Raw genomic sequence first — 25,839 nt, 5'->3', positions numbered from 1 at the left:
TCCTCCCCATTTTACTCCTCCCCCTCCTCCTCCCCATTTTACTCCTCCCCCTCCTCCTCCCCATTTTCCTCCCCCCTCCTCCTCCCCATTTTCCTCCCCATTTCCTCCCCCTCCTCCTCCCCATTTTCCTCCCCTCCTCCTCCTCCTCCCCAATTTCCTCCCCTCCTCCTCTCCTCCCCAATTTCCTCCCCCTCCTCCTCCCCATTTCCCCCCCCTCCTCCTCCCCATTTCCCCCCCCCTCCTCCTCCCCATTTCCCCCCCCCCTCCTCCCCATTTCCCCCCCCCCTCCTCCTCCCATTTCCCCCCCCCTCCTCCTCCCCATTTCCCCCCCCTCCTCCTCCCCATTTCCCCCCCCTCCTCCTCCCCATTTCCCCCCCCCTCCTCCTCCCCATTCCCCCCCTCCTCCTCCTCCCCATTTCCCCCCCCTCCTCCTCCTCCCCATTTCCCCCCCCTCCTCCTCCCCATTTCCCCCCCCTCCTCCTCCCCATTTCCCCCCCTCCTCCTCCCCATTTCCCCCCCTCCTCCTCCCCCTCATCCTCACCCATCCTCCTCCTCCTCACCCACCCATCTCCTCCCCTTTTCCTCCTCCCCTTTCTCCTCCCCCTCCATCTCCCCTTCTCTTCCTCCTCCTCCCGCTCCTCCTTCTCCTCCCCTCCTCCTCCCCTCTCCTCCCCACTCCCCTCTCCCCTCTCCTCCTCTCCTCCTCTCCTCCCCTCCTCCCCTCCTCCCTTCCTCCCCTCCTCCCTTCCTCCCTTCCTCCTCCTTTCTCCTCCCTCCTCCTCCCTCCTCCCCTCTCCCCATCCACTCCCTCCCCTCTCTCACCCAGTGCACGCTCCCAGTGCCCGCACTAACAACCTGCTCAAAGTGGTTTCCAGTGTGACCCATACCAGAAGTGTGTGCGTGCAGCATGAATGTCATTTTTGACTTGAAACGACACCCATCGAGCCTAAAGTATGGAAGCTATGCAACTGAATTTTGAGTTAAGGAACAAGAGTGTTACCAACCAAGATACAGTGACACTTAAAGTTGTTACAGGGTTGGTTTTGATCCATCAGTCTCTGGGTCGTGGGTCCACTTGCGGTGCCTGCAGTGTGGTTATGATGCTTAGCATGGTCCTATTCTGAGCCACAGAGTGAAATGGGGAAGGAAGGGATCCTGAGCCTGAAGTAAGGAAGGTTAAGATTAAAAAAAGCTTGACTTTCAAAGAGGTAGAGGCTTATTGCCGCTTCCCATCAGTGACTATTAGCTTTCAAACTCCCATAACTTCCCAGAACATTTGCTGATTCTTCATTGGTAGTTTTTCAAGTGCTCAATAGTAATTGAAAAAATTCAGCAACTTGAAGTTAAGATGATTTTCTTTTTGTCAATGACATTTGAACAAATCAAATATGAGTACAACAAAACACTTTTCACGTCATCCTTTCCAAATTTGACAGTCACTTTGCATGTGAAATCACTGTGACTACCACCTTTCCACACACTCTGGATGTGCATTAGCCTGTAATTATATAGGTAGATTAATGTTCAGTATCATATTATAACTTAATCAGGCACAGCTGCAAATAGTATCATACCAATTATGAAAGTTTTCAGTGACCTAATTTAGAGATTTGTCACTCAAGATGGAGTGTTTCATTTAATAGTTACTGTTAACGGTTGGAGTTTTAACTCTAGATATTTTTTCAGGTAAGCCCTTGCTCCCTAGCAACTAGGCTATGCCTTTTCCTGCCCAATATTGAGGTAAGGAGGCCAAGGATCAAACAGGAAATCCTGATGACTGCACTTCAATTTACAGATTATATCAGGTGCCCTCACATGATCTTCCTTCCTGTCTGAAGGCTATCGAGTTATCCATTCACTGATAGGTGATTCAGGTTATAAACCGCCAAACTGAGTTAATAACCATTATGTGTTTAAGTGAATAGAACACACTAGATTTATAGTTCTTACAAATTTAACCATTCTCATCAGAAGACAGAAAATAACAGTCATGTCTGTTTCGTAGAGCTGCCTTGGAAGTTGGCCTGGACACATGTCCTTTAGGTGTCAGCTATGGCTCAGCTGGTAGCACTCTTGCCTCTGAGTTAGATGGTCGTGGATTCAAATTCCACTCCAGAGGCTTGAGCGCACAATTTGGGCTGTCTTTTAGATGAGATGTTAAACTGAGGCCCTGTTTGCCCTCTCAGGTAAAAGATCCCATGGCAGTATTCAAAGAACGGCAGAGGGTCCTTCCTGGTCTTCAGTATTGATCCCTCAACCAGCATCACCAAAACAGATTATCTGATCATTCCCATATTGGCGTTTGTGGGATCTTGCTGTGCACAAACTGACTGCTGTGTTTCCTACATTACAACAGTGGCTTCACTTCAACAGTACCTCATTGGTTGTCAAGCATTTTGGAACAATCTGAGGTTATGAAAAGCACTATAGAAGTGCAAGTTCTTTTCCTGTTTTCTCTCTTTCTCTCTCTCTCTCTCTCTCTCTCTCTCTCTCTCCCCTTTCACTTTCTTCCTTTCTCGCTCGCTCTCTATCTTTCTTTCTTCTTAATCTAAAGATTAATTGCCACTGACTATTTATGGCATCTCCAATTGGCCTTATCTCTCTCTCTCTCTGATGGCTTTTAATGGACTACTCCATTTTTGCAAGACCAGGTAAGAAATACTTCTCAAAAAAATGATAGAGCATAAGATATTTAAATATGTGTGGCTCAAATTTGGAGCGATGCCAATCAAACATATAGGCAAATACTGCAAACCATATGCTTGCATTTGGATTGAATGGCCCGACCTCTTAGAATACTTGACCAGATACAATAATTATATCTGCAGCTATTGTATCAAATCAAGCTGGGCCATTTTCTGTGATTGTACCTTCTTTTTAACCCTGAGAGTGCTGTGTTACAGAATGAAACACGATGCATCCTAGACAAGGTGGCCTTGTGTTATGTACCTTCTTTATTGCTGAGTCATTTGTGACAGCAACAGCTTTTCACCTTGTATCACATTTAAGAAAATAATTTTTATAGGATGAAATTTCCAGAAAAGTAATGCAGCCGAATATATTTTCAATGGAATGTTTCCATAATTACCCATTGCTATCATCACTCAGAAAAATGATGAAACTAAATTGGAAAAAAATGCCTCTCAGATAATGGAAAGCTTATTGCTTTCATTTAATTTTATACTAAATGGAAAAGGCTTGTTGAATCTAATGGCCATTTCCTGTTCTTACTAATTTGTATGTACATTACGAATAATGTAATACTGAATTACTTTAGATATAAAATTATCATTTTTCTGAGCAAAAAAAGTGTTGAAAAAATTTTAGTCTGAGTGAATGAAATTATATGGAAGGAAGTTATTTCTAAAATGTGGTATATTCCCAAGTGTAAATCGCTTTCTTCCCCTTGGTATCTCCTACTGTCAATAAAATTTCCTAACTAAGAGGGAATGCATGATGCTTTTCTCCAGGCCTTCACCAATATCTCTGTTCTTCCAGATACTGAGAGCAAAATGGACTAACTTGCCCTTTGATTTTTCACTCCCTCTCAATGTGGAAGACGTTGAACCCCTCTTGAAGCTGAAATTAGAACCTTTCAATAGCAGGATCACAGGAGCAAACTTCCTTTCCCAAATATGCTAAACATCTTTTCCAAATGTTTATTATGAACCTCGAATGGTATAACTTGGGCAATTTTGATCTTCACTGCATTTAAGTGCTATTAAATTTATCTTTTTTATTCCCTTTTCCCCTCAGAGCATTGATATCGCACACAAGAACATGAAAGCAGGAAAAATATTTATAAATAAGGGAGAAGTAGAAGGCAGCAGCATAAACAGGAGCCCCTATTCTTACTTGCAGAATCCAGTAGCAGAACGAGCCAGGTACCAAATGGAAATAGGAATCAGCTGAACACTTGTCTTATGTGTAGTTGATAAAGAATCTGGAAGTCTATATGAGGAGTGAAAGCAAGGCAAATACTGTATGCATTTTCTTTCTTTTCAATGGGAAATGCCTGTAATATGTATTTTAAAGCATTTTTGAAATATAATTTTTTTTTATTTGTTCATGGGATTTATTGCCCAACCCTAACTGCCCTTGAACTGAGTGGCTTGCTAGGCCATTTCAGAGGACATTTAACAGTCAACCACATTGCTGTGGTCTGGAGTCACATGTAGGCCAGACCTGGTAAGGACAGCAGATTTCCTTCCCTAAAAGACATAGTGAACCAGATGGGTTTTTACAACAATTGACAATGGTTTCATGGTCACCATTAGACTAGCTTTTTTTCCTAAATTGCAGATTTTTATTAATTAAATTCTAATTTCACCATGGTGGGATTTGAACCCATGTCCCCAGAGCACTAGCTTGGGCCTCTGCATTACTAGTCCAATGACATTACCACTACACCACCACCGCCTCCCCATGTAATGGTAATTACTGAAAGAAATATTTTTTCGCAACAGTAAGTTGTTGAAACAGTTTTCATGGTTCAAATAGCTGGCACAGGCATGATGGGCCAAATGGCGTTCTTCTGTGCTGTACAATTCTATCTAATTGTAATCATAGCAATTGTAACCACAGGTCAATTAATTAATGATGCTTGAGATAGTTATTCAATTATCCATTAAAATGACTTACAGATTTTCTATCATCATGAATTTACTGGAGCAATACCAACATTTATGTAAGGATTATGCTCTGAAATATCTGTACAGTCATTAGTCTGATAGTGTTCAAAATATTTTAAGGATGTCCGCACATGAATGAAATTCAAGCCCCACAAATCCTTAAGCTTACAGTGTAATATATCAAATTATTTTTCCCTTAAATTCGAGTTGCTTTTTTTCCTCCATGGTTTCCTGACTGTCACTAACATTGCTCAAAGTAGCAGACAATAGCTCCATCTAGTGACTTGATGCACATTTTGCCTGACAGTATGAACAATTTCTGTATTTACTGCTGTTCAAAAATTAAACCCATTTCATTTAAACAGATTTCCTAATTATTTACTATTCCAATTGTTTTGGAAAACATTACATTTGCAGAATGCACATATTACAATTTTATTCATTAGAGATCAGGACTCACGTTCTTTTTTATACATGAGATGGCATAGGCTGCAGACAGACGAGACACATCTGAGGCTATGCTCCGAGTAACTACTAGAGTCACAAATGCCTCATTCATGATTTAAAAGAAAATAACAATAACCTTTGTTACATTACACCTCCAAGTAAGCCAGCCTTTACACGTGACCTTTAGGTGTCAGCTTTGGCTCAATCAGTAACACTCTTGTCTCTGAGTGAGTGGTTGTGGGTTCAAGTCTCACTCCATTAACTTGAGCACAAAACCTAGGCTGACACTACAGTGTCTTCCCTACATTTCAACTGTGACTACACTTTAAAAGTACTTCATTGGCTATAAAGCACTTTGGGACATCCTGAGGTTTTGAAAGGTGCTATATGAATGCAAGTCTTTCCTGTTGCTGTTTGTGGGATGTTGCTGACACAGAATGGCTGCCATGTTTGTCTGCTTAACAACATCACAGCACTTCAAAAATAATTGAGCGTTTCAGCATGTTAAGATGCACTAGATGGCACAGTGAACTGACGCACCAATGTAATTTACCACTCTGCTTCATGATAACTTCTTTTCTGAAATTAGCATGTGGTCTGAGTCTTCTCACACAAAGTTCTAATAGTTTTATCATCTCCAAAATCCCAAAAGTCCCAGCGAGTCAGTTCCAGGATCCTCATCAAAAAATGCTACCATGACCTTGCTCCGCCCTGCCCGGGGAATTCTGCATGTGTCTGTACCACAGCTTGCATCCTCTATTCCTCTGAATATCCATTGCTGCTTACCAGGAGTATATTTTTCAGCAATTGCCCTTCAAACCCGCTTTGGCTTGCTACTCCTCTTTCTCTTTATGCCTTCAAAATGCTTCTTAAAAACTTACGTCCTTGACAGTACCTTTAGTTTTCCAGGAGTGTAATATCAATGGAAACTGCATTAATTGTGAGCAGCTTCACCCAATTAAAATGAGAATATACCTTTATCAAGGCTCCAGTTATTGCTTCCCAGCCAGTCCTGAGATTCGATGCTCTTCAGAATTAGCTTGCAGTTGTTTGATTTACAGAAAATAAGATGGGAGACAACATCCTTTTATTACGTTACATTTTTCTGTGTGAGATGATTAAAGACTTGGATAAAGGGATTGAATTTTTTAAATTAAACAAATATAAAAAAATGAAATAAGGTTTGTGCCATAATGTATTTAAGTCCTGTCATTTACATAGGTACACATCAAATACAGACAAAGAAATGGTCCTACTCAAAATGGTGGATCTAGACGGATATGGCATTGGAACTCTCAGGTACAGGATTTCCACAGCATTAACAATCACATTTTGAGCTGGGCTTTTGGGAACAGTGATGACAGCAATAATTAAACTTGCAGGCTCTGGATCAACATAAGCCTAATTTTATATTGGGAATGTTGTCAAAAACTAAGCATATTTGTTTATGAGGAATTATATTATATTATATGTGCTCTGATGAAAGGTCACTGGCCTGAAACGTTGGGCTGAATTTTGCCCTCAGCGGACAGGAACTGTCCACTGACTGAAAGGTCGGTGGCGAACCTGCATCCGCCTAGCCTGGGGATCCAGCCTGCATTTTGCGGTCCCCGGGCCTTTAATTGGTCTGAGGCGGGACTTACACCTCACTGAGGCAGGAGGTCCCACCCTATGGAGCTGCTGGCCAATCAGCAGGCTGGCAGCTCTCTGTCCCAGCAGCGCCACCGGGAGCAGTGGTCACTGCTGGGAATGCAACCCAGCCATTGCAAAAAGAGGGGGGATGGCGACAGAATGAATGTAAGTTTTTGGGGCCTCGCTAGGGGTGATTGGTTGGGCCTTGGCGAAACAAGGTGGTCGATTGGGGGGACGGGATGGGGTGTTGGGGGTGGTTGGGGCATCGGGGGCGGTCCTCCATCAGGCACAGGGTGCCTGATCAGGAGGGCCACCCACCAGGCTGTCAGAAAGCTGCCTGCTTTTGTCAGGCAGCTTTTCTCAGTCCTAAGCCGCCTGACCAGCCAAGGGTAAAATCCCCATGGTGATGGGCATGGGCCCTTAAGTGGCTATTAACTGGCCACTTAAGGGCCTTGATTGGCCTGGGATGGGCGGAGCGTTTTTTTGCCACCGCCGCCCTGCGTTACATGGCAGCGGAGGTGTGAGCAGGTTGTGAAAGACCCCCTGAGCCTCTCGCTCCATTCTACGCACCCCCTCCCACCTACCTTTCCGCTCTTTGGGGGGGGTGGGGGGGCGTAAAATTTAGTCCGTTAACTCGATATCTCTCTCCACAGATGCTGCTTGACCTGCTGAGTTTTTCCAGCACTTTCTGTTTTTATTTCAGATTTCCAGCATCTGCACTATTTTGCTTTTATTATATTATAAGCTTTGTTCCTTTTAGATTAGCTCAATGGTTGCACTCTTGTCCTAACTGAGAAGACTGTGGGTCTAATCCCCATGATAGGTTTAATCTAGGCTGACAATCCAGTGCAGTATTGAGGAAGTGCCACATTATTGGAGGCACTGTGGTCAAATGGAACGTGAAAACAAGGCCCCATGAAGATTTAGATTTAGATTTTTTTTTAGATTTAGGGATACAGCACTGAAACGGGCCCTTCGGCCCACCGAGTCTGTGCCGACCATTAACCACCCATTTATACTAATCCCATATTCCTACCACATCCTCACCTGTCCCTATATTCCCCTACCACCTACCTATACTAGGGGCAATTTATAATGGCTAATTAACCTATCAACCTGCAAGTCTTTTGGCTGTGGGAGGAAACCGGAGAGGTGGACATAAAGATCCCATGGCACAATCAAAGAAGTGCAGGGTGTTTTCCGAATATCCTAGCCAAAGTTCATCCCTCAGCAAACACCATCAAAACAGGCGGCACAGTGGCGCAGTGGTTAGCACTGCAGCCTCACAGCTCCAGCAACCCAGGTTCAATTCCGGGTACTGCCTGTGTGGAGTTTGCAAGTTCTCCCTGTGTCTGCGTGGGTTTTCTCCGGGTGCTCCGGTTTCCTCCCACAAGCCAAAAAGACTTGCAGGTTGATAGGTAAATTGGCCATTATAAATTGTCACTAGTATAGGTAGGTGGTAGGGAAATATAGGGACAGGTGGGGATGTTTGGTGGGAATATGGGATTAGTGTAGGATTAGTCTCAATGGGTGGTTGACGGTCGGCACAGACTCGGTGGGCCGAAGGGCCTGTTTCGGTGCTGTATCTCTAATCTAATCTAAAAAAGATTAGCCAGCCTTTTATTTCATTTGCAATTTGTGGGACCTGTGTGCAAATTAATTTGCTTACAAAATAAGAGTGAATACACTTCAAAATTAGTTAATTGGTTCTGAAATGCTTAGGAATGCCCTGAGGCCATGAAATAAGCTATAAAAATGCAAATTGTTTCTTTTTCTCATTATGGTAGTTTTGGGATCATAACCAGGTTTAGCTGGAGAAATTAACTCTCTGTTGTGATACCACTTTAACAGTCTGAGTACTATACACATCATCAAAGGAAATGACATCAATCAATAGGTAATAGCTTAGTTGAGTTGTGTTAGACACCTGATCACAGGTGTGTTATAGGGCTCTCTTGTAAACCCATTACTTAATAATAAAAAACCCACTCTTTGATTACCTTTCAACTCACGATTTTTAGTCCCTTATTGCTGAAGAAGGCAATAACACACAGTCTCTGCCACCTGATATGGAATAGTAGAATCACAGCACAAGAGGAGGCCATTCAGCCCATTCTGCCTCTGCTGGCTTTTTGAAAGAGCTACCAACTAGTTCTACTCCCCTACTAGAGAACTGTAGGTCCACATTTCATGTGGATACTTGGCCAGGATGAAGCTGGGTGACTTGATTATGTCTTAATGGCTAAACTATTCACTTTGAAGCCACTGACACACAGGAGGATCAAGTTTGGCCTAGAAATATTGTCTGTCTTTGAACATTGCAAATGCTCAAACTAGTGTGGTTATGAGCGATAAGAGTTTTTAATGGATTCTGAGCTAGGCAGAGGCTCTGTGGGATTGTTTTGCCGCATGAAAATTGAGTGACTGTATATGTAGGATAAATTTTTTGATGAGAACACATGAGCAGCATCCTGTGTTTTGACAATATGTGAGTAGGACAATTTGTAATTTCTACAATATACTCTTTATACTGTTTAATTACCTGTTTAATGTTAAATACATTTGTTGGTTAATTTATAGCTTAACCCACAGCCTGATAGTGTATATTCCCTTTCCTATTGAAAACAAAAGATCACAAGGTGGCATCTGATAGATTCCAGTAAGCTAGAGTACAAAGACAACGGCAACATTTATTTGGAGCTAGGGACTGGCTTCATTTGCCTAGATATTGAGTCGGTAAAGGCACACTCTGGTTCAGAGGTCCATGGTAGCAGGAGTAGGCTATTTAGTCCCTCAAGTCTGTTACACCATTCAATCAGATCATGGCTGATCTGTGACATAACTCCATGTACCCACCTTTGCCCAAATTGCTGTATATCTTTACTCATCAGAAACCTAACAATATCAGATTTAAAATTAACAATTGATCCAGCATCAACTGCTGTTTACGGAAAAGAGTTCCAAACTTCTATCACCCTTTGTATGTAAAAGTGTTTGCCAACTGCACTCCTGAAATGCCTGGCTCTGATTTTTAGGCTATTCCCTCTAATCCTAGATCCCTCAACCAGCAGCTATTGTTTCTCACTATCAGAACATGTTAATAACCTGAGAAGTTTGATCACATCATCCCATAATCTTCTAAGTTCCAAGGAATACAACCCTAGTTTGTGTGATATCTCCTCATGATTTGACCCTTGGAGTCCAGATATCATTCTAGTAAATCTGTGTTGCATGCACTCCAAAGCCAATATATCCTTCCTAAGGTATGGTGCCTAGAACTGAACAAAGTACTCCAGGCATGGTCTAACCAGAACTTTGTATAGCTGAAGCATGGCTTCTACCCCCTTCTATTCTAGTCCTCTGGATATAAATTCCATGTTTGATTATTTTCTGTACCTGTTCATGACATTTTAATGACCTATGTAGAGACCCCTAGGCATCTTTGGACCTTCAATTCATCTAGCTTTTCACTATTTAGAAAATACCCTCACCTATCCTTTATAAGTCACATTTGTCAGTATTGAAATCTATTTGCCACAATTTTATCCATTCACTTAATCTATTAATATCACTTGCTAATTTTATACTTCCATCTACATTGCTTGCAATGCTGTCTATATTTATGTCATCGGCAAACATGGACATGTGGCTCTCTATCCCATCATCTAAGACATTAGTAAATACAGTGAATAGTTGAGGCCCCAAGACCAATCCCTGTGGGATGCCATTAGTCAAATCTTGCCAATTGGAGTATCTGCTGATTATCCCTACTCTCTGTCACTTGCTGCTCAGCTAATCTCCCAACCAAGTTAATAATTTGCCCTTAATTCTATGAGCTTCAACTTTAGCAAACAGTCTCTTATGAGGGACTTTATCAAATACCTTGTGGAAGTCCATATAAATAATACCCAAAGACATTCCCTTGTCCACTACTTCAATCACCTCTTCAAAAAATTTAATCAGGTTCATCAGGCATGACCTATCCATTACAAATCCATGCTGGCTTTCTGTGAGCAGCTGAAAATTTTGAAGTGTTCAGTCATTCCATCTTTAATTATAGACGCTTGTAATTTCCTGACAACAAATGTTGTGCTAAACAGTTTAGAATTCCCTGGTTTCCCTCTCCCACCTTTTTTAAATAGTGGAGTGATGTGCAATTTTCCAACCTAAATGAAGGTCCTGAATCACTAGAATTTTGGAAAATCATAGTTAGGACATATGTAATGTTCTCACATAATTCCTTTAAAACCCAGGAATAAAAACCATCTGGTCCTGGGGATTTGTCACTCTTTAGTGGAATTATTTTCATTACTGTTAATTTGCTTATGCTAATTTTGGTTTTTGATTTAATATTCGTTTTCTTGGGAGGTCCTGCATATTATTCTTTTCCTCCCTGTAAGTACTGGTACAAAGTATGTCCACCATTTCCTTATTTTCATAATATTACCAGTCAGTTTTTAACAACCCTCTTTTTCCTAATTTTCCTATAATTTTAAATGTTTTTGTGTTGATTTTGAGATCCCTTACAAGTTTATTGTCATATTCCTTTTTGTTCTTTGTATCTCTTCCAGTCTGTGCTATTTGTTTCACTCTTATAATCTCTTCCTTCAATTTTCAATTGTTCCTTATCTCTTTAATCATCTATGCCTTTCCTTTGGCAAGTCAAGCTCTTGCTCCCTAGAAGTATAAACAGGTTCAGTATCAAAAATTCTTTTTTGAACACCTCCCACTGATCTTCTGTTGTTTTACCTATGTTGCCCAGTTTATTGTGGACAGTCTCTGCCTCATCCCATTAAAGTTAGACTTACCTAAATCTAGAATCTTAGTAGCTGTTTTGCTTTTCTCCCTTTCAAAGACAACATTGAATTGAATAATTTTATGGTCGCTATTAAATAAATGTTCATGCAGCGTTAGGCTGTGAACTAAATCTGGCTCATTGCTCATTATTATCAAATATGGCCTGCCCCCTTGTTGGTTCTAGTACATGTTGCTGCAGCAAACTATCCTGAACACATTCAAGAAATTTGCTACCTTCCTGACATAAGCTCATCTGTTTATACCAATCTATTTGAAAGTTAAAATCCTCCATTAAAACAATTTTTCCTTTACGACATGCTTGTCTAATCTCTGTATTAACACATTCTGCCATTTCACAGCTGCTACCAAGGGCTTACACACAATTCCCACCAGTCTTACATCCTTTTCTATTTCCTAATTCTACCTGTTAAATCACCACTGCCTGCTTACATCTTATTATATCATCTCTTATCATTGAAGTTATTTAATCTTTAATCACTAATGCTGCTCCATCCCTATTACCATTTTCCCTATCTTTTCTGTAGACCTTATAACCTGTTCTATTCAGTTCCCAGTCCTGACCATCTTGCAGTCATATCTAAGTAATGGCCACCATGCCGTACCCTCTAAGTTGAATTTGCACCTACCATTCATTCAATTTGTTCTTTATATTCTGTGCATTTGTATAAAGAACACTTATTGGGCCACACACCCTAACCTGTCCATCTACTCTATTGTTGCTCTACTCACACATTTCTTATTTCTCTCCTGATTTATTTACTTCGCATCTTTCAGTTTTCTGCTCACCTGCAGTGCCTAACACACACAATTTCTGACTGTTACTTTGCTCTCTTCTCTTTCATTTCTTTTTGAACTATTATTTATACTACCTTTCCCACCTGAGCTCTCCCTCCACATTTACGAGTTTAAAGTCCTTGTGACTGCCCTATTTATCTTTTCTGCTTGGACCCTGGTCCCAGCCCGGTTCAGGTGGAGCCTGTCTCAACTGTACAGTTCCTTCCTGTCCCAGTACTGGTATCAGTGCCCCATGAAATGAAATCCCTCTATTGAGGATAGTGTGGGAAAAAGGCATTGAAGTGGATGATCAGCCATGATCATATTGAATGGCGGGGCAGGCTTGATGGGCTGAATGGCCGACTCCTGCTCCTATGTTTCCCATACCACTCCTTCAGCCACGTGTTCACCTCCCTAATCTACTTAACCCTATACCATTTGCACGTGGCTTGGGCAATAATCCAGAGATTATAACCCTTGAGGTCCTGCTCTTTAATTTAGCTCCAGTTCTTGGTACTCTGTAAACAAGACCACTTACCACCTCTTCCCTATGTTGTTCATCCCAACATGGAAACAACAACTGGATCCTCCCCTTCCTTCTACAATATCCTATCAAGTCAGTTCGATATGTCTCTCACCCTGACATCAGGAAGCATCATACTGTCTGGGACCCTCGATCTTCTGTCCCTCTAATTGTTGACTCCTCTAATTATTTAATTTCCTAATAAGGTCTACTTATGGGAATGGCTGCTGACCTGAACCCAAGAATATGTACATTATGTAGACTGGTGAGGTACACTTAAAATTTCTGCTATTCTGACTCCTACCAATTTTAATATGTTTTATGGAGTTGTTGTTCATACTTAACTGTCAATCACTGGTTAAAGCTATGTTCTTGAAAGCATATTACTAAGTGTAGCCATTGATGTACTTGTTGCATTATTGAACTCTTATCCTTAAATATTAGAATTAAAGAGACATAGGCATGGTCAATTGGCATCAGTTATAGTTCTTGGCTCCATTACTAGTTGTATCATTGTTAGTTATTAAGCAGCTTTTTGCTTAATATAATTCTTCATGGAGTCCTGATTATGGATTTACTGTTAAGACTGAAGGTCTTTTATCAAAAATAAAGAAGTCAACATTCAAAGTCCCATCCTTGACTCAGTGGTAGCACTCTCCTATGAATCAGAAGGTGATTTAGAATATGTTCAATCACAAATTCAGAGATTTAAGGTCATAATCTCGGCACTTCAGTGTAATACTGAAGGAGCGCTGCACTGTCAGAGGTGCCATCTTTTGGAGAAGATGCTAAATCAAGATCCGATTTTCTGTTTCAGATGGGAGTAACAGGTACTATTTGAAGAAGAATGGCGAGTTCTCCTAATACTCTGACCAACATTTATTTTCTCAACCAACTATACTAGCAAATTATCTGCTCATTTATCTCATTGTGCACACAGTTCTACTTTTCTACATTACAATATTGACTATACTTCATGGGCTGTGTCGCACTTTGGGATGTCCTGAGAATGTAAAAGGTACAATATAGATTCAGAAAATGATAGCCCACAGGAGACCATTTAGCTGCTTTAAATACAAGTTCTTTTTTCAGAGATTATTTCCCCTCAGTGAGGGGAATGTGCTAATGAAACATACTGTTCAACCATCCCTCCAGCATCTCACTAGGTACTACAGAGGAACTTCACAGAGTTTGAATGTTGTTTTAATAAATACAACACATTTCTCATTAACTCTTGCCAAAATATCACAATTAAGGATGCCAAGGTTTAGTGCAGAATAAATAGAATAGGAAGTTCTTGAAGGCACAACACTTCAAAATGCATTTTTCAAAAAAGAAAGCAATGTTGTAGAAATTAACGAATCTCTTCTTTAGACAGTTTGCAACAATCACAACTGAATTTAATACATAACTTAGATGTAATTTTGTTTAACTCAAATGAATGTTATGCACTTTTGCTTATGGTGCTTTTCACAGATAAGTACATGATTTTCCAAATCCTTTATGTTGCTCAAAGCTATTGAGGTAAATTAGAAAGCAGAATTGATCTGGAGATATTACATATTTTTAATTAGATTTTTGATAATTGCTGAGCCTTTATGATTTCGTGCTTGTGATTTTGTTTTTTTAATTTACCAGTGGACTTTACATAATATTGCTTACAGTCAGTGATGTGATGTTTCATAATGATAACAGAGTGAACACCAGGCGAAAGCCCTGGAATTGTTTCAGAAATTACTGGATGCTGTGGTGGAGTGGATTTTTATGAATGGATGAGCAATGATGAACAAAATAGCTTTTTTCATCTGTAACTATGGTGAACTAGTTACCATGTACTGTAGATTGTTATTATAACAGTTACAGGAAGGCAAAGCTTAGCTGTAACTGAGTCTCTGCTTCATTCCCATTTTCTCATTATTTGTGTGATGCTTTCTGTTTCTATCTTCCAGCCTTTCTCTTTTTTTAGTGGTGTTTAATGCTCTATTCGACTCTTTTTATTCATTGCTTCTGTTTCACTCCTATAAGTCTGTGCTCCCCCCTTCCTCTCCTACAATACCAATGTATCAGGTGCATATACGAGTGCCTTTACTGAGTTCATCAATATCTCTCAATTTAAGCGTACAATATGCATGGGGTAACATGCATTGTGATATGATTTATTAGTTTTTCTTCAGCTCAAGCTTCAAAATCTGCCAATAATCAATTTTAAAATGAGCAAAATGTCATTTGTCTCTCTCTCTGCCTCACTCTCTCTCCCTTTGCAGCTCCTTTTCCCTCTCATTCGCACATTTTCCTCATCTTCCATCACTTACAAATTCATGTTTCAGCCAGTCGCTAACTCAGTTCTACAGAGGGGTGACTATCTCAGGTGTGGCCCACTGAAGTGTAACACTTTCAGGTGTGATGGCTTCGAAAGGTGTGGCACAATGGATGCAGGTGAATGCAAGACTTTAAAAAATGGTTTTTAACTGGACCTTTGTAAATCTGTAATTGTTAAATCCAGTGACCTGGTTCCAATGTTCTGCATTTGAATAGTTTTGAAATATAGCTTCTGGCCTTTAATGGTAAAATCATCAACAGATTGTCTTAATTTTCTTCACGTTTCAGTGGACAGGGACATTCTAATCTAATTAGGTACTCTCTTGAAGTATGTTCATGTTATATGTCCCTTTAAGGGTGTGGGGATTTCATTGATATTTTGGGAAAGTATCTGGAAGAGACCAAAAGAATGATGATACACATTTGCTTTTCAAACTCAGTTGGAAAGCTCTATCAACAACTTCCTTATGGTGACTCAGTAACCATTTTCAAAAATTATTTTTTTTACTTCTTTCTGATTTGTTGTAGCTGGTTTGCTGTCCATCCTGTCAGCATGAACAATACCAATCACCTGGTTAGCAGTGACAACATGGGATATGCGTCATACTTGTTTGAGCAGGAGAAAAACACAGGTTGTTTGTCTGGGGAGGTTAGTACTACATGAACGTATCAATGCTGTGTGGTGCTGTTTGAGGAAAACTTTGTGTTGAAAGCTCTATAAAGGCCTTAATACTACAGCTAGAGACAGTGTCAGTGGTAGCGCAGTGGTAGTGCCCTGTCCCCTGAGTCAGAAAGTTGTGGATTCATATCCCACTCCAGAAAAGTGAACACAAAATCTAGGCTGACAGCCCTGTGCAGGGCTGAGGGATTGCTGCACTGTTGGAGATGCTGTATTTCAGATGACAGGTTAAACTGAGGCTTGGTCTGCTTTCTCAGGTGGATGTAAAAGATCCCATGGCACTATCCTGAAGAAGAGCAGTGGAACCCTTTTTGGTGTCCTGACCAAGACTTGTACCTAAACCAATACCACAATAAACAGATTATCCTAGTCGTTATCACATTGTTGTTTTTTTGAGACCTTGTTGTGCGCAAATTGCGGTCACGTTTACGACATTTACTATACTTCTATAGTTCCTTATTAGCTGTATTGCACTTTGGGATGATCTGAGGTTGTGAAAGGCACTCTCTGTCAGTCTTTCATGCAAACTGAAAATTCTGACCCCCACCGCAACCCCTATAATGGCTCGGCTGAACCAATGAAGTAAGAAGATTGTAGACTCAATTCCTGGCCCACACTGAATTAACCTATTTAAGCTGGGGTGGTGCTTGTGCCACTTTTGGCTTCAATGCTGTTGGGTTAGGGAAGGAAAAAATCATCCATGGTTCCTAATACAGTGACGCTGTTTGAAAAATGGGAGGTGTGTATTGAGCTCGGCTGTGCTGTTTCCCCTCCCTCCATGCAGTTGAATAGCTGTGATTCTCTCAGTCTAGGCTCAGAAATGAAGAATGGGCATTTGTGCTGTGGGTTGAAACTGATCCCATAACTGGACCCTGAGTATGAAAGGAGAGGAGAAAGAGTAAGAGTAAAACAGTCCTGAGTCCTTTATTGATGGTCAAGCTATGAAGGAATGTATCCAGTATTAACTGTAACCTTTGCCTTTTTACTCTCATTAATACACCAAAAATAGTACTTTGTAATTACTGTTATGTTGATATAAAGGATGCCATTCATTTTAAGCCACCCCAATATCTGAAAATAGCAACCAGTTTTCACAAGACTCAACACATGGCTGTTAGCTGTGGCATGTTAGGCATAACTTGAAGGCACTGCTATTACCATGTAATCTCTAACATAGCATACGATCTATATTGCACTTACGACCCAGGAATCAGCCCAAATTTGTACAGCTCAATATTAATTTATTAAATAAAAAAGGTTTTCTAAACTAGGTTACCTCACATTATGTGGCCGGCCTCCAAACCATCTAATAAACAATATTGCTGTAGTCAGGAAGAGGTATGGCTGATGTCTCATTTAACATTGTGGCACCAGGGAACAGGCAGAAAGGGAGGGCTGAGGATGTAATTTTCTTTAGCATTAATATTTTGTACTCTTAGTTGGTTGAGGACTCAGAGATTTACATACTAATGCATAAGGTCATGTTGGGTATATTGCAATTGAGATATGGCAGAAGGTCATTTTCCAGTAAATGTTATGTGGAATTGCCAAATACAAGCAAATATCTAAGCAATCTGCAAAGGAAGATGACCAATTCACTCAAAGTCCCATTATGGGATGAAATGGAGCCTGAGAGAGATATGATCTACAGTTTGCACTCATTGAACCCTCATTCTCTTTCTCACTGGACTGTGACAGAGGTTTCAGCAGTATCTAAGCTAATTCTGTGTTTCACTCTGCTTCTATATCTGCAGCCTTAATATGATTTGCAAATTTAATTATTCCTTCCTATAAACCATAAAATATTAATAGACATAAAATAAATTATGTACATGATATTAATGTAAGTTGATGAATAATTCAGTTGTTTAAATGTCAGTTATGTCCTCTGTTATTCACAGTACCCCCACCCCCCTCACCCCACCCTGTTTGCGGAAATTAACAATTTAATTTACACAATGGGTGAATCATTATTTTGACTTGATTTTTACACATACAGGGACCTTTTGTTGCAGCATTCGCTTCCTCCAATCTCGGGGATGTCTCTCCAAATACACGGGGCCCTCACTGTGTGAACACCGGTGAAGCATGTGACAATCCTGACAGCACCTGCCCTGTTGGAGGAGTAAGTAGGACGTTTCATAGCTCTGAGCACCTATAATGGCAGATCAGTGAAAGTGTGGACCACACATCACAGTCATTAAACCGCAATACTGCCAGAAAGGCCTACCTGATGACTCACTCCCAGTCATATCTGCAGTAGTCTTTCAGCCTGAACACCTCAACAGAACGTTCTCTCCCCATTACGTCACTCAGGCAGCCAAATAAAAATAAGAAAATTACCATTATTTAAAGAAAGCAGGATTCATTTGTGAGCTTGGTATGCATTTAAATAATTCTTTTGGAGCTTACTAACAGCTGGAATTCAACCACGAGTCTGTGGTGAACATAACTTTTTTTGGCAGAGTTTTCATGTCATCTCTACCCCCTCAGCCTTGTAACTGCTTTCTAGTTATCCGTGATTCTAAACGCATGAACAAATGAGGTCTATTTGTCTTCAGTTAGTCCTCATTTCAGGTCAGGTTTCTGCACTGACCAGTTTTTAAAATTCATGATTCATAGTGATTTCATGCATTTTTCCACCCCTAATTTTACAGCCTTCGATGTGCATGTCTGCAGGCCCTGGGAGGGACATGTTTGAGAGTACTGCAATCATTGGACGCAATATCTACAATAAAGCAAAGGTGCGTAAAGCTCAGTGAGATTATGATCCAACAGCTCAATGCAACATGAAGCAAATACCTGAACATTGTTGGTCAAAAGTAAATGGCCCAAAGATAACTGGGCAGAGGAACTGTGCTGTAACCATTTTGGAGGAAGAAACATAAAGCTCAGATGCCCTCATCCATATTATTGAAATCAATAGGATTGCCTTAGTTTATTTTCTAAGACAATTCCTTAATAGGATTGAGAAATTAATTTTCTGACACTGAAAGGAAGGAATGAACATTGGTCTCAATCAGTGTCACTGACACCAGTGCTGTGGAATGGGGCTGCTGCTCCAAAGTTCCTTTGTGCTAAGTTACTCCACTCTGTCTGATACTCTTAAATGGCCAACTACCTCGCTGCTCAGAGGAGACCTGTAACTGGGATTATACAAACTCAAACAAAAATCTAAACCATGTAAAATTCTGGAAATAAATTGCTAAAGAAAAACTACTCAGTTGGCAAAAAATATTTGCATGTATATGTAGACATGTAGAGTTTACATTCTGACCTCTTCAGGAGAACAGTTTTGTGTATTCTCAATTTCAATGTTGGTTGTTAAATTCCATAATACAAGGTAACTGTGATGTAAAGAATTTCTTGTATATTTGGAAAACTATGCATGAATAAAAATTGACACATAATCCATGAAGGTGCAGGCTTTGCTAATTAAAATGGAGAATTAAGGCTGACGTACTTTTGGAATTCCTTATCTTATGTGCATTGTATTTTCAGGAGTTGTCCCAAACAGCCACTAGAGAAATCAAAGGCCCTGTCAACTTTGCACATCAATGGGTCAATATGACTGATGTCACGGTCCAATTCAATTCAACACATACAGTGAGTATCAGACTTTGTGCCTGTTATGAAGATAACAGTCTTTCTTCATTTGTATTATTCATGACTACGATTACCTGATTCGACACATGGGTCTTGTCTGTTGTCACTAAGATACTTGAACCTTTACAACATAACCCTTGGAGACCAGAGTCAGGGGAGGCTTAGTGGGTTAGATAATGGGAGGGTAAAATCGCAAAATCAACATACCAAAGATAATTTTTATCATAACCTGATATAAAAACAATAGTTTATGAGATACATTTGTTGAACTTCAGCTTCACAGCACATATTCTGACCCCGATGAATAACTTGGATGCTCTTCTTGTCAAGTGATAAGTTAAAAATAAAGTTTTTTTTTTAAAGAGTAGAATTGAATCTTTGGGATGGATTTTACAAGCCCTTTGGGGACAGTCTGGGAGGTAGGAGGGCTGGTAATACGGTGAGGGAAGGTGTCGAGAGGGGAGCCTGCTGCCTTCACGTGGCATGGCATATTATGAGCGGCAGGAACCTCAGTGGTGCGGCCGCCCATTGGGCAATTAAGTGCCCAATTAAGACGACCTCCCACCCCCGCCGGCATTTTACCAGAATTGGGAAGAGCCGCCACCGTGTGACCATCAGGTAAAACTCGTTGGCCTCCCAGCATGTTCTGGGGGGTGGGGTGGGGGGGGGGGGTGGCATCCTCCTTAACAGGCACGCCATGATCCACAGAGGGGCCCACCGGCAGCAATGGCCGCCCCTGCAGCTAAGGCATCCCTGCTGGAATATGCCCCCCCATTCTCCTGATTGCCGGGGCCTGCCTGCCTGGCCCCAGCTTGCTGAAAGAAACTTATTTAGTCTTGAAGGGCTCCTCGGCAGTGGCGTGCCCTCTTTCTTGTCCTCCAGCCTCATCAGTGGCTACCACTAGTAGTAGCCCTCTGATTGGGTCGGTAGCTCTGGGGAGGTGTCCACTGTTCTAAATTGGACAGTAGTCCCGGCAGCAGCCTGGTAATTGGCTGTCACTGATAAAATGCTGCCCCGGGGTCTCTCTGCCTGCTGGTGCAGGGTTGTCTCCCACCTTCAGCCCCAGTGGTGGGACTTCATTTCTGTCAGAAAAATTCAGCAGTATAATGCAACAGACTGAGGAAGAAGGAGACCATTTCTAAGCCCTTGTGAATTTAAAGAGGGAAGAAGATCAAAAGGAAAGAAAAAAATCAAAGGTGTGCCAGGCAGTGCATAGAATTACACAAACTCCACAGCACAGAAACAGGTCATTCAGCCCAACTGGTCAATGCTGGCATTTATATTTGACACAAGTGCCCTAACACGCTAATTACCTCTTTCTACACTGCCCCCATATTTTAAATATTAATATATTAACAAGTTGTAAGTTTTTAAAATTCAATGTTTTGCCTTGGCAAACTGACCATTTAAATTTTAAACTCCTTCCCTGTCTCCCCTTCCTCAGTGTTCCTGGTGCCCAGCATTGCTATGGTGCAAATAATGGGAAATGAGTCATATGATGTCACCCTATCAGATCTGTTCTTTTGTCATATGCCGATGTCATTTCCTGTGGAAAGTACTGCCATTGCTGACAGGTATTCTGGAGCCAGCAGGACAGCCCTTTGCCCAGTCTTCCTCCTTGTTACTTCCATTACAGCAGAGGTTTGGCCCTCTCATATCTTTAATTCCTGTTTTCTGCCCAAAAAAAACTGAAAAGGTTAAAAAGTTTCTGTTTTCTCTGGCACTGCTTTTCTAATATCAACAGCCCTCTTAGATCTTTCTCCAGTGTTCACTCACTAGATTTCTAATAATCATTTCAAAGATGCCTTTTGAGCACATCTCTTAACCCTGTTTAAATAATGCAGCTATGGCAGCCATTTTCCATAATTATAGAGCAGTTCCAAATATAATGAACTTGCATTGTCAAGTAAAGCTGCACTAACTTCATGAGTCATGGCTGCAAATTCTTTATTCTGTCCCTTTAAGAGGATTTAGCGGAGGTATTTGGTACAAGACAGCAGGAGGAGGTGACATGAGTATAAGCTAAAAAGCAATAGACTCGGGTAGAACATAGGAAATCATTAATGTTTTCTGAACCATGTATCTGTTAAACATAAGAACATATGAAATAGGAGGAGGAGTAAGCCATACAGCTCTTAAGCCTCCTCATTCAATAAGATTATGGCTGATCTTCAAATTCAACTCCGCTTTGTCCGTCCAATCCACATATCCTTCAACTCCCTTAGAATGCAAAAATAGCTCAATCTCAGTCTTGAATATATTCAACAACTAAGATCCACAACCTTTTGGGGTAGAGGATTCCAAAGATTCACAACCCTCTGAAGGAAGAAATTTCACCTCATCTCAATGTTAAATGGCCAAGCCCTTATTCTGAGACAATGATCCCTAGTTCTAGACTCTCCAACCAGGAGAAACAAACTCTCAGCATCTACCTTGTTAAGCCCTCTAAGAATTTTATGTTTCAATGAGATCACCTCTCATTCTTCTAAACTCCATACAGTATAGGCCCATTCCACTCAATCTCTCCTCATAAGACAACCCTCTCATCCCAAGAATCAATCCTGTGAACTTTATTGCTCTAAGGCATATATATCCGTCTTTAGGCAACATAACCAGAACTGTACATAGTACTCCAGCTGTGGTCTCACTCGAGTCCTGTATAGTTGCAACAAGACTTCCTTACTCTTGTACTGCAACCGTTTTGCAATAAAGGCTAACAAAGCATTTACCTTCCTAATTGCTTGATGTACCTCCATGTTAACTTTCTGTGTTTCGTGTACAAGGACACCCAAATCCCTCTGAACACCAACATTTAATTGTTTCTTACCATTTAAAAAACACTGTTTTTCTATTTTTCCCATCAAAGTTACATTTCCCCACATTATATTTCATCTGCCACCTCTTGCTCACTCACATAGCCTGTTTATATCCCTTTACAGATTCTTTGTTATCCACACAGTTTACTTTCCCATCTAGCTGTGTGTTGTCAGCAAATTTGGATGCATTACACTCTGTCCCTTCATCTAAGTTATTAACATGGATTGTAAGTAGCTGACGTCCCAGCACTGATCCTGGTGACACCCCACTAGTATCAGTCTGCCATCCTGAAAATGACCTGTTTATCCCTGCACTCTTTTTCTGTCCTTTAACAAAACCTCTATGCATGCTATTATGTTACCCCCCAGCCTCATGAACTCTCATCTGATATAATAAACTTTCCTGTGGCACCTTATTGAATGCCTTCTGAAAATCCAAATATACTACACCTACTGGTTCCTCTTTATCTACTTTGCTAGTTACATCCTCAAAAAATTCTAATAGATTTGTCAAACATAATTCCCTTTCATAAAATCATGTTGACTCTGCTTAATTATACCATGATTTTCTAAATGCCCTGTTATCACTTCCTTAATAATAGATTTCAGCATTTTCCCAATGACTGATATCAGGCTAGCTGTCCTGTGGGTCCCTGCTTTGTCTTTCCCTCCTTTCTTGAATATTGGTGTTGCATTTGTTACCTTCTAATCCACTGGGGCTGTTCCAAAATCTAGGGAATTTTGGAAGATCACAACCAATGCATCCACTGTCTCTGCAGCTACCTCTATTAGTCACATTAATTTCTCCAGTACTTTTTCCTTACTAATATTTATTACTTTAAGTTCCTCACTGTCATTAGACCTTTGGTTCCCCACTATTTCTGATATGTTTTTGTATCTTCTACTGTGAAGATAGAAAATATCTGTTTAATGCCTCTGTTGTAATTTAGTGCTGTCTAGTTCATTCTTTGCTATCCCATGAAATCCAATATCTGACTGCCTCCCCCTCCCATGGCTAAAGGCAGTAAGTATGGTGAGTCATAGTTATAATGAACTACATTAACAGTTTGCAGTGAGTAGCATATCCCAAAGCACCTTAATGCTTTCCAAAATAAAGCTGTGTTTTTGGCAATGTTTTACAATGTTTTAGCAGTAGTAGGCCTATGAACATCAAGGCCATGTACGATATTTATGGAGCTTCTATTTTGCAGGGACGCACGTGTAAGCCTGCCCTTGGGTACAGCTTTGCTGCTGGTACAACTGATGGAGTGGGAACCTTGAACTTTACACAGGGTAAGTCTGGCACTGAAGGCAGGAGTTTTCAAACTGCTTCAAAAAAATACTTGCCGCCATTTCCTCCTTGCCAAACAAAAAAATAAAATTCAACAGTTTGTGAAATATATCAAACACAATGTCTTCCTCAGAGAGTAGGTTTTGATTTGCATTGTGATGACGTGGCTCTAGGAACTGTTGAAGGAGACCCATTTTGGGACACCATCCGTGACATGCTGCTGGGAGAACCCTCCAATGAAACCCAGGATTGCCACCACCCCAAACCAATCCTTTTCAGTACAGGGGAAGTAAGTTTAATCTTTACTTAGTATACTGAAAGATGATTACAAATCTGTATAATTCAACATTTTGTTCTTTTGCTAAACTGTGAGGTGTTGCACCACAAATGTCTGACACATCTTAAAAAAATCTATTGGGCAACAATACGTTCACGTAGCACTAACTGTTAACTGTGATGATTGGCTCGCATTCAGTCAGAGGTATATCCGTGCCAATCAAAAGCAATTCCCACTTCCAAAAAGCAAAGCAAAAAAATGTTACAAGAAGGACTTTTAAAAGGTCTAATCCACTTCTCTTTAAAATGTGCAGGACTTGTCAAGGTTCCACTGCCTGTGGGTTTGCTCAAGGCCTCATTCCCACTAGGCTTTCTTGGCATCCAGCACGCCCATGGGCCAGAAAATGGCAGAGCACCCTTCCCTGCCCAAATTTACCTATGCTAATAAATCATTTCCAGGCCCAGCCAAACTAAATAACGGCCCCACAATCAGGAGGAATCCAGCTGGACTGATTGCACTGATCTCCTTACTTTCCAGCACCAATTTCCTTACTTTTACCAGCCCGCTGGAGCCCTGATTTTGGGGGAGCAAGGAGATGAAAATCAGCCCCAGTGCATTTTGGGAATCTACCATATCCCTGTCTCTGTCTCTCTTTAAGCTCCTGAGGACCATCCTAAAATACTGTAAGATAAAATCCTTCATTGCAAGCACTGGAAACATTAGTGCGGAAGGATTTATAGGTAGTTGAAGCTTCCGCTGGCTTCCCATCAATTTTGGCATTCCCATCTTGACAGATTTCCAGGTGAGGGTTGTTACAGAGGGGAGCTCTCATAGAATGCTCAGGTCCTCACTGAAGACATCAATTTACATGAAAATTGAATCATATAATTTCTGATTTTAAGTTCATCCAAGGGGATAAAACAGTGATCCTTGAGGGTGCCTCTTTCACACCTTGTCCTCTCCTTGACTCTGAGAACAGATTTTCCACAAGACTGGGCTGTTGCGAAATGTGACTTGGCTTAACAACCTTGTGTTAAAGTGACGGGCATCTCCTTGTGTTTAACATTCTAATTAGACCTCACTATTGCAAGGTGTTTCTCTCCCCTCTCCCTTTCATAAAGATCTTTAGGAAATTCTTTAACCTTGATGAAGCGAGAGTGCTTCTTTTACTGTATGATGAATTAATCTTGCCAGGCTATTTCCATTTGCTGGTAATTCCCTCCATTATTATTTAAAATGCATGCCCGCTTCTTCCCTTGAAATTCAAAATTTATCACAGCAATGTCATATTTAACTGAGTGCTGCAGCTTCACCTTTCAGATGACAAAACCTTTACCTTGGCATCCAGACATTGTGGACGTACAAATTCTTACCCTTGGGACATTGGCGATTGCAGCTGTTCCTGGGGAGTTCACGTGAGTCTTTGCTGAAATTTTTTAGGCCACTTTAAACAGCAGTAAAAGGAGGTTAATGGCTTGAGCTGAAGTGGGATTCTTTGTCGTAGTCACTGTGGTAAAACGTGTTGTAGAAACTTACATTCGCTGTTGTAATCCAGCTCCAGAACTATGTAGATGTTTAGTTTGACAAGTTTCCTTTATCCTTTTCCTTTTTTTTATTAGCTGAGCCCCTTTAAAAAGGGGACACATTTATTTGGTTTTTAGTTGTTGACACTGGGGTAACCCAATGAACAGGAACGGGCCATTTAGCCCCTCAGGCCTATTCTTCCATTCAGTGAGATCAGGCTGATCTGTGACCTAACTCCCTATACCCGCCTTTGCCCCATATCCCTTTAATACCTTTGCTTAACAGAAATCTATCAATCTCAGTTTTAAAATTAATAATTGATCTAGCATCAGTTGACTTTTTCGGAGAGCATTCCAAACCTCAACCAACCTATAGGCTGGATTTATGTTGGAGGCGGGGCTCTCGGCACCAAGCCGAAAAGGCAGGGGAAAGCCCAGCTCTGCCTTTTTGTGCCCGCCCTCCCACCCCCCGCAATGATCCTGCAGTCTTTTTAATCCAAGTT

General features: G+C 41.0%; 1 protein-coding gene across 1 annotated transcript in view; it reads left to right on the top strand.

Moving 5' to 3' along the window:
- asah2 (N-acylsphingosine amidohydrolase 2) overlaps positions 1–25,839 on the top strand; it is a 137,809-nt gene that overhangs the window by 55,284 nt on the left and 56,686 nt on the right. Inside the window, exons 7-15 of the mRNA XM_068052503.1 lie at positions 3,757–3,884; positions 6,300–6,377; positions 15,673–15,793; positions 17,823–17,948; positions 18,481–18,567; positions 19,325–19,429; positions 23,457–23,538; positions 23,710–23,825; positions 25,134–25,228. Coding sequence (XP_067908604.1) covers positions 3,757–3,884; positions 6,300–6,377; positions 15,673–15,793; positions 17,823–17,948; positions 18,481–18,567; positions 19,325–19,429; positions 23,457–23,538; positions 23,710–23,825; positions 25,134–25,228 — 938 coding nt within the window. The remainder of the gene's footprint in view (positions 1–3,756; positions 3,885–6,299; positions 6,378–15,672; positions 15,794–17,822; positions 17,949–18,480; positions 18,568–19,324; positions 19,430–23,456; positions 23,539–23,709; positions 23,826–25,133; positions 25,229–25,839) is intronic.

This window comes from Heterodontus francisci, chromosome 20, assembly GCF_036365525.1.
Source record: "Heterodontus francisci isolate sHetFra1 chromosome 20, sHetFra1.hap1, whole genome shotgun sequence".
Lineage (NCBI taxonomy): Eukaryota > Metazoa > Chordata > Chondrichthyes > Heterodontiformes > Heterodontidae > Heterodontus > Heterodontus francisci.
The sequence above is the reverse complement of the archived record's forward strand: the minus strand, read 5'-3'. Positions and strand labels throughout refer to the sequence as shown.